Source organism: Sebastes umbrosus, chromosome 2, assembly GCF_015220745.1.
Source record: "Sebastes umbrosus isolate fSebUmb1 chromosome 2, fSebUmb1.pri, whole genome shotgun sequence".
NCBI lineage: Eukaryota > Metazoa > Chordata > Actinopteri > Perciformes > Sebastidae > Sebastes > Sebastes umbrosus.
In genome coordinates, this window is record NC_051270.1 from 14,630,927 (window position 1) to 14,652,201 (window position 21,275).

The 21,275-nt window shown below is 40.6% G+C and overlaps 1 protein-coding gene across 2 annotated transcripts in view; it reads right to left on the reverse strand.

Moving 5' to 3' along the window:
* The window catches only part of LOC119479544 (transmembrane protein 266-like), a 55,665-nt gene that overhangs the window by 10,721 nt on the left and 23,669 nt on the right, over positions 1-21,275 (reverse strand). For both annotated transcript variants that reach the window (XM_037755299.1, XM_037755288.1), the window contains exons 4-7: positions 7,358-7,512; positions 5,737-5,810; positions 3,732-3,788; positions 2,637-2,775 (exon numbers count right to left, since the gene is read on the reverse strand). In XM_037755299.1, the coding sequence (XP_037611227.1) occupies positions 2,637-2,775; positions 3,732-3,788; positions 5,737-5,810; positions 7,358-7,512 (425 nt within the window). The remainder of the gene's footprint in view (positions 1-2,636; positions 2,776-3,731; positions 3,789-5,736; positions 5,811-7,357; positions 7,513-21,275) is intronic.

Below are 21,275 nucleotides of genomic sequence, written 5' to 3' on the forward strand. Positions count from 1 at the left end.
TGCAAGCGTACAGTGTTGATTACATGATTATACTCTGTATGTATGTATGTGTGTAGATGAGTGTATGGGTGTGTGTGTTACAGCATTACTGACAGCTGCTGGCAACACATGCATAACAGTGTAATTCACACCACGACTTCACAGAGACTTACACAAGGCCTCGCTCCACTCTCACCTTGAGTCAAGTGTTTCACTGCTCACACAAACCTGTGCGACTTACATTATACACCAATCCACAAAACCCGGTTTCCCTGCATTTTAAACTGATGTATATTTCATATAATTATATATCATTCACTATTTACTATTATGGCATTTTGGTGACTTTGGTGGAATGTCTCTGTTAAAGACATTATAGCACAATAATTGGTTTCATTGTCTTGATACCTATTTGAAGATGGAAGACATTCAACATTTCAGTGTTTTTTTTAATCATCTATTTTCTACATGTTTGGGAGGCTGATATTTCCCATCTGACACATCACTCTGCTAATAAATTCTGCTTTCTAGTCCTTACACATTCTGCTGCAGTTCACTCCTCTGTATTTCCACTCCTATCGGACTGACACAAACATCGCCGCTTCATACATCAAGCTAATTCTGTGAGAGACTCAATCCCTCTCCTACGATAACCGAGCCGGTCCCTCAGCTGTTGGTTTGAGTGTGATTTTTTTTTCCCTCTGAGGTGTGTTGCCGCCTGCCTAACAAGGAAACTCAATCACTCACAAATATCAAACCCAACAGGTCGAGGTGTGCAGCAGGAAAATCACGAGTTCATTCCCTGGAAACCAACACCGCAGCTGCATGATAAGAAGTAGGAAACATGCTCCTGCTGAATGTGTTTCACCAGAGTAAATCAATGATGTTGAAAGCTGTATTGTATTGATTTCTGAAATGATTAATCGTGTCGTTATGATGTGTCCCTTTAGTTCAATATATTTGATCCATTAAAACAATGTGCTTATGTATGATTAAGATTCAAGCCTTCCTGAAATCAAACAAGACAGATATGTCTATTTAGGACCTTATCGTATAAAAACAAAAAATCTAAATTAATAAGAAACACTGTATTTTTCCATTAAGACAATAAAAGAACCATCTGTTTATAATATATGTATCCTTCATTGAGGCTGAATAAGTACAACGGAATGGCAGGTAATTATGAAGTATTTAAAGGTTTTATTAATAACATTTTTATGTAGATGAATATCATTTAAAAAATAATATATATATATCCACAGAGCTTTTAGAAAGGTGCCAAATATGGCTTTTCCTTAGAAAAATTATTATGATTGTGAATTAATCACTTTAAAAATGTTGGTGTGTCCAAAATGAATGTTTTGTTTATCTCTGTTTAATATATCTGCATTTGGGTTCCCACTTCTAACAAGGCTTGTGAGCCAATAGTATAACAACGTTGGTATTAAGCGGTGTCTTCGTGTCGTCAGCAATCAAAACTGACTGAGATTGACTGTATAAGTGCCTGGCAACCACTTGTTGTGAAGTGAATGCAATCAAACACAGGAGGGAGAATGTGACATCTAGTGGCTGAATGTTATCAATGTTATCAGTAGCACCGTTAAAGGAATAGTTTCACAATTTGGGAAGCACGCTTATTCTCTTTCTGGCAGAGAGTTAGATAAGAAGATCAATTTACACATAAGGCAAATGTATGTGTAAATGAACATTCCTGACCATCTTTACTGCCATTTCTCCATCACCTTATATTATCTTGAAGTAAACCAGCTATGTTGAAGAGATACGTTTGATAGATTCATATTAGATTCAATGTTATAAGTAGGCTACAATTATCAGAACAATATGAACATTCAGGCTCCCTCGTGTGGCTCGAAGGTGTACCGCAGATGTACATCTTAAATAAAAGACTATGGAATAATTCTGCAAATTTTTTTGGTGACTCTAATAAAATTTCCTGTGGGTCGCAACCCAGTCTTTGGGAATGACTGGATTAAACAAACAAGATATGACAAGTTAATTTGTAAGGTGCTGGTAGGCTGATCTTGTTCCTTTTGTATCCTACTTAGCTAAACTAACCAGTTGCTGGCTGCAGCCTCATCTAACTCCTCCGGAAAGCAAATGAGGCTATTTCCTAAAATGTCAAACTGTTGCTCTGAGGAGAAATATTAGGGAAAACAGCCCTTTACTCGTCCACCGTCTCGCTGGACATTTGCACACTGAGTTCCTGTGTGGTTTGTGTGCAACTGATCCTGTATGCAGTCGGAGGCCCGTGGTGAGGGTGACCTCCGAACAGATATCGAACCAGTCTGCATTAGCATAGGGGAGAACAACCACTATATTCATTATGGCCTCTCTGAATCTACTTAACCATCCCCTTTCAATCAATACAAGTTAGAGTAGCAGAGTGGCAGCAATTTACTATGAGGGATGATCAATAGCTATATTGTTCTGAATAGTAAATAATTTGTATAATCATGGAGAGAATGGGGTCATTTAGCTCTTTCAAGGCAAGCTGATTTGTATGCGTCTGCGTAATCCTTTTGAGTTAAGAAAGATTGGGTATTTCCTTGAGTTGCTCCACAAAAATGAATCGGTCTCACATTCAGGCCTCTTAATAAGACATCTTTGATGGACACAAGGGTATTTGCATGCCTCACCATCAATGATCCTCTTGACCCTCCAGATGCGTAGAGTGATGATGAGGCTGATGGCATCCCAGGGGCTGCTGGGCCCGTTGGCCACTGTGGAGGCCACCATGGGGGCCAGGGACAGCACGATGACAGCACCATCAAACACCTGAGAGGTCGCACAACACAAGCACATACAAAATTCAGATGTGCAATTGTTTCTGTGTGTAAAGCGTATTTCCCAAAATGCTGAACTAAATCCACTACAATTTAAAGGAACAGTGTGTAACATTTCAGGAGATCTATTATCTATTAATCTATATATACAGAAATGGACTATGTAAGGGATAATGTACAGCGAGTCAGTCTTCGCGGCGATGAGAGACCAGAGTCACGCCGGGGCGCGGCATCACCCTGCAGGGGATTCTTTCACAACAATGACCCGCTAGCTGTACATTATCCCGCTTATTACACGGCTACTTACTTAAGAAATGTAATAAAATATTCATAACTATTTTTAAAAAGTGTATAATCACCTGAAACTAAGAATCATGAAGAAGTGTTTTTGTTAACTTAGAATGAGCTCTTCATATCTACATAGGGAGCGGGTCCTCGTCAAGGAGTCCGCCATGTTGCTCCACCATGTTTCTACAGTAGCCCGGAACAGACAAGCCAAACTCTGGCTCTAGAGAGAGCCTTTCGCGTTACCTGAAGGCCACCGTAGTTCTCCAACATGCTTGTGAAACTGCAGTAATGTGAACCACAGAGTGCAAAACCGTGGTACCGCCAGCCGCCATCTGACTTCCATTCCTCCTAAAGTAGTGTTATTACGGTAAGGATGAGCTCTGAGCGAAGTGAACGCCATTACCATGGTTTTGCACTCGGGCAGCTTGCATTATCGCAGTCTTGGAAAGGGAGGAATGAGCGAAGTGGTACTCAGCTGGTTGCAATCTGCAACCACACCACTAGATGCCACCAAATCTTACACACTGTACCTTTTAGTATAAACTATAGAGGGGAAAAAATATAGGAACAAGTGGCAAAACTGAAAATAATACGACTCTGACAAAAAATGGAGAACTGGTCATCAAGAACTGCCGATAAACACACAACACAAGCACTAACCTCAACTTTGTTCTCTATGTAGTCCCAGATCCCGAGCACTACGATTCTGAAGACGGTCTAAGACAGACAGAGTGAGATAAATGAAAGCATTAAAATAGATATGTGAGGGAGTATGCTGATACATATAAAAAGCTCTTGTGATATTCTTAGTCTTTTGAGTTGTCATCACATCCAACACCCTTTGTCAAGACGTGTGAACGTCGTCTAGAAACTGGGAAGAGGCCTGAGTGGTACAGTTTTCTTCTTCAAATATACCTTTTAATTTTTAATAGAATATAACTATGCTAGAATGCTATATATGTGAACCTAGACACCCTAAATGTAACCCAAAATATAACTATTTGATTAGTGTAAATATGTAACAAAATAGTAGACATGCACAAATACAGAACAATATCACTGATTTGCCTGAAAACAGTCTATTTAAAATCGTTCATAGCTAGCTCTTTGATAAAGATATTATATCGTTGGTAAATCTGCTCCCTGATCTTGATCTTTGACCTACAAAAGAACAACACAACACCTGTAATGTGATCACCTATCAAATTCTACATTGTGCTCTGCACATGCTGTTGGTTGTGGGACCCTTTGTTGAGCGGGGCCATTGATTTACACTCCAATTAGCACGAGGTGTCATGTACGACTGGTCCCGCTAATCCATCATCCGGAGCACACGTTGGACAACAGCGCTGGTGTCAAATGAGAAGTGCAGGGGACTCCGCCCACATGTTCGAATCCTGTCTTCTGATTGGTGCAGAGGGGCCGGCTGGTGATATGCTACATCTAACACTATTCCCAGCTGACTCTTCTTCTGTGATGTCAGTGGGCGAGGTGTTTGGATGGATCGTATCACTGTAACCCCATCCCCACTGCTCATTAAGCTCAGCTTTAATTATTGCTCCTGCTGGCTCACTGGTAATTAATGTTTGGTTTAGGGCATTGGGGCTGAGGCTGTCAGGGTAATTGGTTTGCACTGGAGTGGAGGCCTGTGGGCCAAACTCTCCCCTCTCCATTTTGTTTTTCACAACTCTAGAGTGATGATAAGACATTATCTTATCAAACAATGGCTCAAATTTTATTAAGACTAATTACAATTATGGTTTACACAATAGACATCGGCCATCCAGCCTCAAGGTAGCATTCCTGAAGCTAAAGCTGAATCCTGACTGACTAGACGGACGATAAAGCAGCCGCGTATAGTTCCCTCAGGCCTGTACCTGGTTTGCATTGCTATAGATAGGATATAATCGACTGTTAAAGAAAGTTTAGTTTGGTTTAATTCAATTGTGAATTAAACCATTTCCATAAGGAAAAATGCCACAGCAATTTCTCTGATTGGCTAAATTTGGTACGGACATAAGTATTTAACAGGACAACTTTGACATTTTTAGATCACATGAAAAATCACATTTTTATCAATAATCAAAGTGGGGTTTTTGAAAAATGAGGAAAAATGCTAACATTGTGTTTATTAAATGTTTTCCATACACTTTTTACACTGCATTTGTGTGCATATCTTTGACAGTCAGCTTGTTATGAGTTCATAGATACCAAATACTTGATTGTAGCCCTTGTAGTTTCTGAGATACAGACATTTTCTTATCATACCATACAGTATCTAGTATTTGGGCACATGATGGGACTGCTGTTTTTCTCTAAAATGTAATGGAGTCTATTGCAAAAACAGTAATCCCATGTGTCAAAATACTAGATTTAGTATGATAAAAAAACAACAACTCACTTTTCAGCCAAACGGTTTGACCAACTTTGGAATACTCTTCACATTTGTGCTTAAACAAGCCCAGAGAACACTTCCAAAGGTCATTTCAGTTGCGGGCACAAATGTGTTAAAAATAAATGTGACATGTCACTTCAAATATCAGGGTTTTTTATGCCCATGAAGAACTCCTGCATAACATCGTGCAAGAGACCAAGAGCAGGGACATCAGGGATGAAGATTTGTATTAAATGTGGTAGCAGAAATAAGGTTTCATGGAAGTCCTACCTCTGAAAAGAAGAGTGACAGGATGATAAGGCTGATCCAGTGGATAATGCTGGCAAATTGGAAAGCATTGGAAACTGTTGAGAGAAGAAACGTGCACAAATGTTAAGAGGAGCACGCAAGAAACGATACAAGGAAGCAAGGTGTACATGGTGAGCATATTAATTTGAGTTCAGAAAATAAAAAAGATCTATGTGTATCTTAGCTCATATCTTGTAAAAGCATATGTCCTGCCCTTCAGTTGAAATATAATTCTTTACATTTTGATTTGTCTACGATAAAGAAAAAATAAAATCCCATTTCCTGACTGAATTAATTTTGAACTTTTACCCATATCACGCCTCCCCCTGCTCCTCTCCTTCTATCCATTAGCATTTCTAGTTTTTCCATATCTCAGGGTCCATCCTTGAATCCACAGTGCCAACCTGCACCTACCCATCTCCTACCAACGCCACTAATCTCTCTGTGCACTCCTTCACTCACTCCCTACCGCCCTACTGCCCACTCCACTGTTTGTCTTGCAGGAGTGGCAGCAGACAAAGCCCTGGATTACAAAAGATCTGGAGTGACTAGAGTCCCGCAGTCCCCGCAGCGAGACTCAGGTATCATCAGAGCTGGACGCTGGCCAGCAATCGATGGGGACGTGTGCTTGCTGCCATTGACAAGAGACTTGGTTCATTATCACCTTTCTCCATCACTCTCCATCACAACCATTTACCATCCAGCACCACCGGCTCCTCGGTGACTGGGAAGACTACACACACACAGCAGTGATGGAAAGAGTGGACACTAAACACATGACTGTCATGGTGATTTCAAGTAATGGATCTTCATGAATCTTTGTAAATTGAAGTGTATTGAAATAATCAATCAATGTTAAAGTCCACAGTATGTTACTGTCACTGTATTCTTCATTATATTAATTCATATGCGGTCATGTTCATGGACAGTTTAGGGTCCCTTATCCACTAATATCTACACACTCAACATGCAAGGCCAGTGGTGGAAGAAGTAACTGCTTACAACTCAGACATCTGAAAGGGGCTCCAAACCACTGGTTTGATATTTAACAACACATTATATAAGGTTGTCATATTTACATTTATAGTTTTTTTTATGCAAAAATATGAATCTGGAAAGTCACCAGTACCTATAGTTGTGTAGATGCCCCCAAATCCTACACACTGTACCTTTAAGTACAGTACTTTTTGAAACCAGGACCTTCTTACCAGCGATGTGCTCTGCCTTATATCTCATTATGTCGACCATGAAAAGCTATAACCTCTAATGAATTTAATAATGTACCAGTATAGCTGTACAGCAAATGATAGGAGTAATAAGAATCAGAATAATGACACATTTTAGGTTTTTACTATTAATCCAGCACAGTGCAGGAAAAGCACCAGTGGAGTTAGTAAAGATTCACTTTAATGCTCAAGGACACTAAAGCGTTTAACTCCAGGGGAGCTGCTCCTGCGTGTTGCGCTGGATGCCTCCCAGGTGTTTTATGAACGTCACACGGTGTATTACTGGAGAAGAATATGCATGCTCAGCAAACCTCCCCCTTGATAAAAATAAAGGTTAAAATAGGAGAAATAAATAAGCAGCCGTGCGAGCTATTTACATTGTAGGAGTTTGGTGTCTATGAGCAGCTCCAAAGACAGGAAAAGCACCACCAGGATGACACAGGCCACCAGGATACAGTTGAAGCCGGCGCTGAGCAGACAGACCTGCCATAGGGCCACTCGCCGACCGCAGCACGGCTTCAGCCAGTTGGACCTGAAGAGAGTAAACACAAACAAATAGGTAGGTTTTTTAATATTAAGCAGATTTGTATCAGTAACGGGTTATTCTATTAAATTTATAGACTACATAAAAGAATAAAAAGGCGTCATAAAAGTAAGCTGGACTCACACCCCTGATTAAAATAATAATTCACCTTTCAGAGACACAAATTGAATTATTTGAAGTCAATGTATTGCCTTTAAACAAAGTATAGCCGAGGCGAATAAATTGACATACCGAGATGTGACACCTGAATAATGAATAATATTCCAGGACTGCATTTTTTAAACTGACATTGTTGATTAGTATATGCTTGCATTGACTCCCAGTATGAGTGCAATGCTGAACCACATTTCACTGGTTTGATCTGGATATTTGAACTCCCTGACATGGCCAACAGAGGGTGGTAGTTTACACTTATGAAAGGTGATGTCTGTTTAATCCAAGCAAAGTTTGGTGCTGATGGCAAGAGCAAAGGGAAAGGAAGCGTGGTCAGAGACAGCATTGACAGAGAGAGGGACAGTGAAGCTCTGTGAACTGGTGATTCGACCAGCAGCCGTATAGGCGTGACTGGAATATTGATGGACTCCTTTTTACATGGCAATGAAGGGAGTCACTGTAGAGGATGCTGCTTAGAGGGGAGGATTTCAGCGAAATCAATGGCCGAGACACAAGTGAAAGTGTGAGACATTAACAAATATTTAAATTAAATTCACATCTATGTGAGGATTGTTTGTCTATCTCCTGTCTGCCTTTAATATGCCCCAGAGAAAATGGTATGTGAACGTTTTTTAAGACGTGAAAAAACAAAAGCTTTATTTTGCCAGGTACTGTAAGAATCCAGCATTTAGGCCATTAAAGTGTCTGGCAAGATGACTCAATGCTATTTTGAAATAGTGGCTAGTCTTACAGACCAGCTACTACAAGGGCTGACAGTAGGAGATGAGAGAAACAATGCCTCTCACCAGCTCTCCAGCTGGAGTGGAAAGTTGGCTCTGCCCACTACCTTTCCCTTCTCCCCATGCTACTGGCATGGAGGAGACAGACGTTGGCAGAGCATTTCTCTCCTCTGATCATGTCTTCATTCCTTGGCGTGGTGCTAATATGAGCTGCAACGGTGGCAAAATGGCTCCGTTTTTTAAACTGTGGCTTCAAAAACTGCTAATGCTGCACTCATTACAGAAGAATCTGGATATTTTATCTGTTTTAATACCAGTTGTAGTTTATTAAACAACATAACGTCCTCACTTCAAAACTGCTGGATGAAGGTGCTTTCTATCTATCTATTCTATCTTTGAAATTAGTTTTTATAAGAGCTGCATTTGAATTGGATGATACAAATTAAACATCTATCATTCATGTTGAATGCTGTGTAACAAAGTACATCTCAAAACCAATTCCTTTAGAAAATTAAGCTCAGATTGTACAGTATTTCAACTCGTTCTCATCCCAACTTGTCACATACTGACACTTTGTCAGACCCCTCGCTGTCATGTTTTGGTCGCAGTAAACACTTGCTTAGTATTGTGTAATAAACAAAAACACTTATTTAGGATTAGGCAACAAAACCCCTTATCTTAGGAAACTAAGGTTTAGGAAAAAACAACATGGTTGGGCTTAAAATGACTACGTTTGTACATTGAAAATGTGACTTGACGTGAAAACAGGACACGAACGATGAGCTGATTGTAAAGTGAAACTTAACGCGCAGGACATGACCAGCGGTCTCCTGGATGAAAGCCTTGTGTTTGTTGGACCCATCCACCGCCCGTCCTGCCCGCCCAGTGTGTGTCTTTCGCTCTTGAAACTACGTCACCACGGCACTTTCTCTGAGCGTTTACTGTTGCCGCAGTTAGGTTTACATTGTAGTTAATGAAAAGCCGGTGCATCTCATACAGATGCTTAAGGGTGCTTTGTGCGGCGGTACACAGACGGCCGTGACAAAACGTCAGTATTTGACACCCTGGAAATGAGAGCGGGCTGGGTATTTTCATGAAATATATCAACTTCCATCTACAGTATATCAGATCATGTAACAGTCTATATTGTACATCATATGGGGTGGAGCATTTCTAGTACATGCCTACTAAACAGGCCAAGAGCATTTACTGTAGTTGATTTAATGCTGTTACAGAACTATCCTCCGGGGGGAGACTTCTTTTTACGTGTCACCTCCTCATTTCTGACATATTAACGTCTGCTCAGTCAGTGGAAGAGGCCACACGTGTCTTTTTTTACTTCACGTGTGTCGCTCTTTGGCTATTCGATCAAGGAAAACTGTTGAATTTTCACGCAACCTCCATCACAGATCAACACAACAAAGTTGAATCTCTAACCTGTTTGTGTCTGAGCCTAATAACAGACATTTCTAATATCACTGAAGAATAAACTGCTGAAGATCAAAAATCCTTATGATTTTCTCCCAGAGTAACACGTTTATGTAGCAATAAGGGAAATGTTTTCCGCTGCTGTTGAGTTGATCACTCCACACCCTCCTCCCAGAGGAAAGTATTGGTTCAAGGCTGGCATGGGAAGAGCCACGAGCCTGTAAACAATGCACAGCTAATCTAATAAAGGCGTAATCATGCTGATAGCAATCATCTTCTTGGCTTTGGGTGGGGTGGCACAAATGTGTGGGTTCCAGATGGTGCAGAATCTGCTCCATCAGAGTCTTGGCGAGACTCTTTGGACGCCAGGTATCATGCCGTCCTGAGAGCCACCCATGCCAGCCTATATACTGTATATACATATATGAAAATTATAAAAATCTGTGTATTTATACATATTAATACATGTGTTAATAGTGTATTAATAATCAAGAAAAGAAGAAAAAAACAAAACATAAACTCTCTAGACTCTTTGGAATAAAACCTATACTATACCAACCAAGCTCAACTTTAGAGTGATGAAGGCTCAGAAGGTCTTCGCAGTTGTATCCTGCCATGACATATGAGCAAGGACCGACTGACCACACAACTACAACCCTTTTAACTAAAAGTACCAACTCAGTGTCCAATCACGTCCTCAATATTAATTTCAACAATACATCTGCAGCAGTCCATTTCTCATGCATGCTAGCCACGCCACCACATATGTTCCCAAACGTAAAGGAACTACAAATCAAGCAAACACGAGCCGCTGCTACATTACATCACTGATTCTCCGAACGCCCCAAAAAATCAGCAGGTGAGATGTGAGACGGTTGTGAAAATTAAGAAGATTCTATTACCAAAGAATGTCTGGAAATGAGAAATCAACGATAATCATTGTAGGCAACAATGTGAGAGCACTTCATATCCAATGACGTCATTATTTCACTAGGAAACTTGAAGGACCCGTGTGGAGGATTTAGTGACATCTCATGGTGGAGTTGCAGATTTCAAACCACTGAATACCCCTCCGCTCACTCCTCCCTTTCCAAGCGTGTCGGACAACTATGGTAGCCTTCAGGTAATGTAAAAATGCATACGGTTCTCTCTAGAGTCAGTTGCTGTTTTTCCATTCACACATTTTTAAGTGCATTTTTAAGTATCGCATTAGAAAAGTTTTATGGAAACAGCAAAATTCGATAAAACTTCCTCAATTGCGGAAAAAAGTTTTCATGCTCGCTTGAGGTGGTTTTTGCCTTTGGCGAAAAAATAGTTGATGTGCTAAATGTGTTATGGAAATGCCTTTGCAGTTCTGACATTGCGAACATTTAACTCTCATGACTGATCAGCTGTTTCCGCGATCAGCGTCTTCATAGATATTCCCATAAGGTGTGAATGCTCGTCTTTGTCTCCGGACAGCATGAAACATGACATATACAGTTCTAGTTGACATGAACGAACAATTAAAACACGGCCAATTGAAACAAATTCCTGAAGACTTCTCTCAATTTTTCTATCGTAGATGGTTAGAAGGCCAGGCCGACTTGTTTTGTTTCCGGTTCGCAAACCTCTATTTCTTCTACTCCGTTTACTGGCGGATTACAGCCAATGCGTAGCCTATTGTTTCTTCATTTAAAAAGGGACTGAGTGAATGATGTCCTTCAGCTCTGCATCCATTTCCAGTCAAATATTCCCTGACTGCTACTGATCTGATCCACCAGAGCGGCTGCAACTTGGTGCCTTGCTGAAGGCCACCTTGACACTTAGTTGAAGGTGAGGAGAGTTACTCATTCACCCTCTCCACCCACATCGTCCATGAGACTCTGGGGATTTGCACCAGTAGACCTCCAGTAATAACCTTCTCTCACCTTTATGGATTTGTGGCTACTCTTAACAGAACAGAGCATACAGTCTCACTCAGCCTAACCCTTTTTTTATCAGATCTGATTGCATGAACGTAATAAAGGAAATATTCAGTACTGTGAGAATAGTAGGCAGTTTTGAGAAAGAAAATCTGCATTTCAGTCATCTAAACATTTTACTGGCTCAAACAACCTCCATCTCCAGAGGTTATGGTTTAGCAGACTTCCAACATATGATTAGATAGTCCATCAAAGTGCATCTTATATTAAATGATTTCACGCTTCACTCAACTGCTGCAGGGAAGCAAAAAATAAGAAAAAAAATTACCAGAACAATAAAACTCCATGAGTGGGAGTAGTAAAAAAAGGTGGTAAAAGTGAAATACTCTTCTCACAAACTTTATAAGAGTACAGTCTCCTCAGGCTTTAACAGTTCCAGGAATGATGTCATAGTGCGGCCAATCACAATAAACCACTGAATACAATACTTAGAGGGAAAGACCACTTTTGGGGTAGTTTGACTATTTCCATCCGTACCCCCAAAACAGGGCAACAGCAGGGTTTTAGGTACACCGAGGTCTTGAGTAAGCACCCTTTGTTTTTTTGGCTGGAAGCAGTGACTTCTTGGAGTCTCGGCTGGTTGCCTGGCAACCTCAAGGTGTCTACAAGACGGCAGGAAGTTACAGCTCCTGGCCAACAAATAAATGTATTTATCAGAGAGCTTTAGAGGTGCTGGTAGGAGGATTTATTTTTATCTTTGGACAGAGTGAGGCTAGCTGTTTCCCCCTGTTTCTGGTCTTTATGCTAAGCTAAGCTAATGGGCCACTGGTTGTAGCTTCATATTCAGCAAAAAGAGGGGAATTGATCATCCCATCTAAGTCTCTGCAAGAAAGTGAACAATTGCGTATTTCCCCAAATGTCAAACTATTCCCTTGGTGTGGAAAGCATGTTTCACTACAACTGAGTCAAGGGTATCCTCATATAACGTTTCATATGATATCTTAAGAATAGTTATTCCTCGTTTTTTGTGCATTTTCCTACGAATGTCCAGCAACATGTGATGTACGTGTCAATTTCCACTCTGGTCTTTTCAAAATAAACTTCCGTCTTCACAGGAAATTACTTGGTTAGGTTAAGGCAACACAACTACTTAGCTAGGTTTAGGAAAAGATTGTGGTTGGGTTAAAATAACACCAGAAATGGTGTAAAATATGTACGGAAGTTACGCGACTAAAACTACTTAGTTCTTACTCTGGAAGTGACATAGCTTAAGTACGGAAGTTACATTACAAATAAGTCACCAATGACTTCTGGTTTCAATGGGGTACGAACAGCAGACGAAAGTCCAGTGTTTTTTGACCCACCCATCCATCCATCCATCCATCCACCCCGACCTCCTTTCGTTTGTCACTCTTTACATTTCCTGGTTCACGATTACGTGGAATACATATGAATTAATTTCCTGGGATATATATGAATTACAGTACATTACTTTTTGTAGGTAGAGCCACGGACGGTGTATGAGAACAGCCTGAGTGGGGCTTGAACCAATAAAACATCCAGTAATTCAACAAAAAAATGCTACATGCATACAGCATGTCTTTAAAGTCCTCACAGACTTGAAAAAGGCATTCGTGAGTTTGTCTGTCTTTGGGTAAAACAGAAAAAAGTACAATTCCCCCAAAACTTTCCCTTTAAGCACAACATCTAGTGCCTTGTTTGTTCATAACACATTGGAAGGCAGCATCTTCGCCATGATCAAATCTATTACCTGAGGATATTATAACAATGAGTCAACAAGGCAATAAACCTGTGTGTTACAATCTGCCAATCTGCATTGAAACATGTCTTTTTGCAGGCTAAATGCACCGCACAAGCCAAAGCATCACACACACAGAGATGAATAAGGGAGTTCACAGGCAGTGCGAAGACTCAGCTTTGATACGTTAGACAAATAGGCTAAATTCAGTGAATGCGTGTGTCCTTACTTCATCTCATGCCAAAACTAGCCCAGCCCAGAGGGGACGCAGTCAGACGCTGCTGGTGACACATGCAGTATATTAATGAGTCTTATTAAAGCAACAGAACAGTAGCAAATGTTGTTTCTCTGACCCGCTCAGCCCTGACGGCCTGACAGAACCACCTGGCCCGAGTCACTGGTAGACAAGCACATACAGTGGACAAGGTCACCTCTCAAACGGCTAGATTTCAAACACACTTTGGGTTCATGGATTTCCACATTGACATTTTGCAAAACCTAATACCGATTTACAAAAAAAGCAGTCATATTGTCAGACTTTTTGGTCACAAACATGGAGTACAAGTGGTCTTCCTTCATTTGCTCTCTTTCCACATTTCTTTCTTTATCCTTCCTGCTTCCTCTCTTTCTCTGTCCACTCCTTCTTTCTCTACATCAGTGTGTGTTGAGCAGGTTGATATAGCTGTCAGTGTTTCCCACTGCCGGTGAGATTGAGTGGAGCTGGACAGGGAAACAGAGGAGGGAGATTAAATCAGGGGAAGTAATCGATACCGGCATGTTGAGTGAGCCACCAAACACTGGGACTGTCAGACTCACAGCACCTTGATGGTCTCATCAGATAAAGTACTCAACCCGCAGTGGAGCGGGTTATATTGCTTAAACATTCATTCATCCTTAGTCCAATAGACAGCAATAAAGAATAAGTACTTTCACTCAAATAGTGTGTGTAAGATAAATTTGAAGTGTTCCTCATTGGGAAATATAATGCTTTTACTACTTCTACTTCTCACAATTTGTCTATGTTTTACCAGCAACTTCAAGAAAATTGGAGAAATGTATTGTCAGTGGTGGATGAACTACCTGAATGCCACACTTGAGTAAAAGTATAGATATCTAACCAGAAAATGACTTTAGTAGACAAATAAAGTCACCTATTAGAATATTACTTGAGTAAAAGTCTTAAAGTGTCTGACATTTATTGTACTTAAGTATCAAAAGTATTTTTCTGATATTAAATGTACATAAGTATTGAAAGTAAAAGTACAAGTAAATGCAGTTTTTGAGATTTATGAAGTGTATTCCTCTTAACAGGTACACCACCTTAAAAATGGAGGCTACATTACACTTAAAGAAAAACGAGGTCTTCACAACTTAAAGGATTTAAGGAACAAAATTCAGTTTTTCCTTCCCTCGTATTCGCAAGTAGCATGATCTGACATGCAGCCTGCCTGGACTTGAGTGGAAATCTAAACTAGGGCTTTAAGAGCACTTTGTTTGCACATGTTGCCCATCACGTGAATGATGTAACTTGCAAGCTATAGTAACAAGTAATGGAGATGCTTAGGGGGGAAATATGAGTAAAAGTGCACATTTTATGTTGGAAAGTACTGTATTATAAAGTATTATTACTTTGTTACATTACACCACTGGCCATTGTGCACAGTTACTTGACATAAACTTAAGATCTGTATTTTTGTTTGGCTCTGGAAGGGACAGATGTTGGTAATTTGATGCGTGTTTGAGATGGAAAGTCCTACTAAAATTATATTTTTTCAGTACACTCTGTACAAGAGTTGTATTATCTTAGTAATTACTTGTTAAAGCACCTGGAGGAAACCCACACAGACACTGGAAAACACGTAAACCGGCCAGCTGATTCAAACAAAGCAACATTATTCCTAATTAATATTTCGAGCTGTAGTGCACAGTAAATAAAAAGTTAATATAAAGTTAATATCATAGAATCTGTAAAAAGGTGCATGACAGTATGGAATTAATTGTGATTTTATTTTACAAGCATTCCTGCACTTTTACTTTGAGAGAGTAGAGCATTTCCAATCTGACATTCAATCGAGGGTAATGAATTGCATGTAATGAAAAATTTGAAATAAAATGAAAATAATTTTACTCACGACTCAGGAGTTTTTTCTTTGACTCTATTATTGGCACCTGAAGCGCTTTGAAACTGGTGATGACAACTATTCTTGGGATGAGAGGTGTGATTGTGAATGTAGAAGTTCAGTGAGATTGTCTCAACACTTTTTATGTTTATGCTGTGCAAGAAATGTGACCCCAGTGAATGAAACTCATTTACATCCACACTGAGAAAGGAAAGAAAGAAGGATTGAATGTTTTAGTGAAGTTTAGTTAAGACGCAGCTGAGGCTGATGAGAATGTTGAAATAGCATCGCAGGGTAAACACATGTTTAATTGATCAAATCATTTATGGTATCTATTCTACTTAGTGTGTCACATGCACAATACCAGGGCGTGGGCCACCTAAATGGAACAGGGCCATAATTATAATGTGTTTACCTTGCAATGATATGTCAAGACGGCTGCTGTGAAAATGGCCTATCTTGGCTAGTTTGACTGTTGCCTGAGCTCATGAGCAGTGATTGACAGCTGTTTTAGAGACTCCTCTGCTCTGATTGGTTGTTTTCCTTCAGGCGCGGTAGAATCTTGCAAATGCGATTAGCAGCACTAAAAGGACACAGGGGAACCTGATTTTTTCACAGATTATCAGTCTCATGTACTTTTGTTAAAATATAGTGCCAGTTTGAACAAATATGACAAAACTTTATTTTTTTTTTAAGTTACCAACTCTAGCTTTAAAGCTGCATTGGCCAATTTCTGCCCACTAGAGGTCTGAAAGTGCTTCAAAAGCAAACATAACAATAAATCTTGGGATGCTAACTCAACTTATCAAGTTTTGTTACATTACTCCCATATCGGCAGAAACAGAAAAGCATGGGATACCCTCAGGGCATCTGTCAATGTATTGTATGTAAGAAAAAAATATGTTTCTGTGAAGTAATTTAATGAGTTTTTCTGCACTCCACATTGACCTCAAAGCACAGACTCCTTAAATTACTCAACAGAAACAAATTATTTCCTGCATACGCGAGTGGTCATCACCATGCCCTTCAGTTTTAGTTTTTTTTACAGACTGGCAGTAAACACACCATCTTTGTTCATTTGTGTTATCGCCAAACCAGAACGTCCTACAGCAAGCGCTCCCAGCGGTGGCTTCAAGGCACAAGGCCCAGAGTTTGTAGATATAAAATAATTGTATATAGGGCCACACTCATGGAATTTGTTTTAAACAGGAAAGGAGACACGTGACAGGTGCAAGAAGACCCTCTTCTTCCTGAAGGAAAGATTAAGAGCGTCCTTTTCGAGCAAAATCACAGTCTGCTGATGGCAAATTCAGTCTCACCTGACAAAGCAGACACCAGACAGACAGCATCCTATCCTCCCCTAGAAACAAACGTGTCTCCAGCAGGCTCCACATTTCAACAACCAATGCACACACTCACAAACACACACACACACACACGCACACACGCACACACACGCTTTATGCTAAAGCAAGCGTGGATAAGGGGGAGATACCAACTAAGCATAAAATACATGCTGAGTTTCCCTGATGCTGTCAGATTGCAGGTAATTAATTTTACATCTGAAAGGTTCCCCATTACCAATGCCTGTGCACCACTGATCACAACACATCAGCAGGGAAGAGGCAAACCCCAAAACTCCTGCAGCACTTTCAGTGGAAACAGAACCAAAGGAATAAACGACCCTGGAGTCAAGATATACAGTTGATCTCTGAGGTACTGACTTCTGCTCAGATAGAGTGGCTTTTTTTTTTTTTTTTTTTACTTTTACTCTGGCAATAGCTAAAAAGAAACTTGACAAGTGAATTATTACTATGTAGCATTTACCTTCTTACAACAACAGTATTGTCAGGCAAGCATATTATTTATTAAAATTGTTCATTTGTTTATGCATGACAGTTACATAACAGCCTCTTAGTTTCACTCCAAGTCACGCTAGTAACAATAGCTGATATTGTACCTGCTAGCAGTGCTACTGCAGCTGGTTAAATAAAGTTGATAAAGTATTCCAAAGTTTGATTGTAACTATTGTCAATCTGGACCCAGAGTTTTATAATCTGATCAAAATGCTGGTGAGAATGCCGGTGTAAAGAAGAGTAGCTCCAAACATTAAACTGGAAAGCACCCAAGGCACATTTTCAACACAGATGGGGTGGCCAGGGCGTACTGGCACCGTCCCCCTGGAATCTGATTGGCCACTCTTGGTGCTCCCCCTATCAGACTCAGAAGGTAATAGGTTGTTGGCTTGTAAGTATCAGAACCTCTGTATGTATTTGTAAGTGACTGTTAACATTTCTTGTTAGAAAGTCAATCAAACGACCACAAAGAGATGCAAAATGACCAGAAAGAGGCGCAAAACTACTGCAAAGAGACACAAAACATTTACAAGGAGACACAAAACAACCAGAAAGTGACACATAACGACCACTAAGTGATGCAAAACAACCACAAAGACACAAAACAACCACATAAAGACACAACGACTACAAGAAGCAACGCATCCACATCGCTTTGTGTCCCTTTCAGTCTGGGTGTCTTACTCTTACTATAGATAATTGGTCAAAATTGCTTCAAACCCGGTGCTGAAAGGTATCACATTTAATACATACATGCTAGAAGACATACAGTACACGATTCAGATTACGTTAACCTGCAGCTAGAGGCTTAAGTTTACTGTGAGAATGCAGTTCCTCATGTGCACAACACAATGAACAAGGGCAACTGGTGTTCAGCTTTTCCTTGCAGTCCTGTGGGAACGCTGGGGAAAGACTCATTTGTATGTTACAAGGGGACAGGAAGGTCTGTGTGTGTGTCGGTGCCTGCATGGGTGTATTCTGTATTCTGTGCGACGTGTATACCATACGTGTGCATTCATATGTGTGCAGCCAATCAGAGGCAGACTAGATCGGTATGCTGTTACTACAGACTGCAGTTAGTTTAGAGATCTCAGCTGAAGTGACAGAAGTGAGTTGATCTAAAAGAGAAGCTGTTGTGGAGCTCATTTAAAATGCAGCAAACAAAACAAAACAGTGCTTTGAATTCATGGAAGAAAGACTAATAAGACTGCACGTGGTGCTAACTACTTTGAGCCCTGCTAGATCACACACTTTCTGGACAGAGATATGTTTTTATGTATTTTTGGTAACTGATCTTTTTATTATTTGTGTTTGGGGGTAAGATGGGAGGTTAGAATTAATGTTACACTTATCTTAAAATTATCTTTTAATACAGAGGTAAAGCAAAACAAATCTACTTACAACAGCACTGAGGCCATCAAGCTGGTCTCCACTAACAGGTTTTTGCTCCGGCACTTGATCCCTCTCCCTTATTAGCTAGAAAAGCAATGTCACACTTCTCATGTCTGTGAATATTAACCACTCTGCCAGCAGTCTGTGCCTCCTCTCTGAAGGTGATTTAGGGGCTGAGTGTGAGGATAGGGGGTTAACTGAGCTACACTTGGGCTTTGCAGGTATTTCTTTGTGACCATCATCATATTATCAATACTGCGATCATGCAGCCTGCGGCAAGCAAAGACAGAAAAATGCGTAAAAGTTGTCACAGCTAATGTCAGGACAGACAAAATACAAAACAGATAGGGTAAGTGTAAACATGGACATGTGTGCCACTAGTTGGTTTTTCTATTTAACTGTATAATCGTTTGTGGATTTGGGTGTCAAAACTACCAGATATTTGTCTGAATATTGTACATAATGACTAATACACAGAGTAATTAATGATGGTGAAACTTAATTCAATCAAATAATTATAATGTAGAGTTTTAGGTTTAATGGGCTGCTAAACAAAAGGTGTATTTATAGAAAGTGGAGTAGTGGGTTGGGAGGGTAAATCACATTATTTCAACAAATGTCGCCTCAAAATCCTGAATTAAAATCACTATTTCAGCATTTTTCAGCATTTGGAGAAGGTCTAGCCATGTCCATTTGTCCTCAAGACAAACAAAAAACGTCTATTTGACAAAAAATGAACTTCTACACTACACGGGCCAACAGCAGCCATCCCTGTGGCAGAGGAATTAAGAAGCCTGGGAGATAACAGGGGCTGGTCACTCCGCGGTCGCTCCTGTGCTGTCTAATTAATTCAGGCCAAATTGGCTCGACCAGGTGAGAGCCTTCAGAGAATGCATTATTTCAAAAAGCAAAACTTCAACATTTGACTTTTGCAGCATGTAAAGTAAAAATGCAGTGATGGATCCACGGTAAATGACTCCACAAATCTGTGTTGGTTTTGCTTATAGAGAGAGGTACAGTGTTAAAGGTGCTAAATGCGAGATTGGGTGCATTTCTATTGCTTCCTCACGGTTCTCAACATGGTGATGATGGAGCCGGCAGCTCGTAGCTAGCTGTGCTAACAGTGCTAAAATGTGAAAACAACGGCAACAGTGCTGACAGAGCTAACAGTGTTAACCTGAGAGGAAACCGGGGGGTGCTACGCTTCCTCAACGGCGCCGTCGGTGAGGACGGCGTTATCAGCTTAAACTATTAGAGCAGTGCAGAGCAGCGGCCATGAGCTAGCCAAAGGAAGGCACGCATACATGTAATACATGAGCGGCCAGCCCGGCGATGTCAACAAAGCATGGAGAAACTCGGATTTCAACACACACAGAGGGAGAGTGACTTCATTCTCTGCTCAGGTAGACATTACTCCTCTATATCTTTATATAGCAAATAGTTGTTTGCTGCTGTATTAATGCTCTGGATATCGAACAGCGCACCTTTAAAAAATAAATGTCCCTTTAATAATGTGGCAAAACACTGCCCAGGGTGTCAGAGCCATGCCCGCCACAACACTCCCCAGAGATGGTTGCGATTATATGCAAAGGGCCATGTTTATTTTCCTTCTTTAACCACTTTCTGAAACTTGCAAATGGGCCAGTAGTTATTTCCAAAATGGAACATTTGGACCCTTGGCCTAAAGCTGGCGGGTGGCAGAGGGTAGGAGCACTTGTTTTTTCCTCTTTCCCCCCTTGCTCACTACAGATTTAGATGAACCATCTGGTGTTGGTACCCAACCCTGGACTCCTTGCACATTTGGAACAGCCGTATCAGCAACATATGCTTCTGTCTCTGCGTCTGGCAGCCACACACCCATCACTGGGATGGGAGGTGACATCATTGCACTGCTCAGGTGTGCACTTGTAACAGCAGTGGGGTGATGGGGGAGGGGGGGTGGGGGGGTGGGGTCTGGTGAGCCCGTCTGCCAACTTGAATCTTAAGATATTTCTACACTGCAGGCTTTTTATCCAGGTGTTATCCCCTGTCCTCGGACAATAATAAGTCCAGGTAGTTCCCCTCATCCCTTATCCCATTGTCAGCATCATACTCTACAGCCTGACCTTTTCTATACCTTTTTATGTGTGTACCACACCACAGATGTTGGCAGCAAGATATTTTCAGCTACTGAGCAGGTATTGCGGCAGCTTGCTGAAAAGTGGTATTTTACATGCTACTGGCTTTAGCTTAGAGTTTAGTTTCAGGGCTACATTTTATTCTATGTCCTTCAAACAGAGTTAAAGTTAAGCAGAGTGAAGTATCCTGTCATTGTCACATTACTCAGTGATAGTCTACCCATATGGTTTTGGATGTTGTTGCATGCAGAGTTCAGTCCATTGTGTTTGTCCATGACTTAA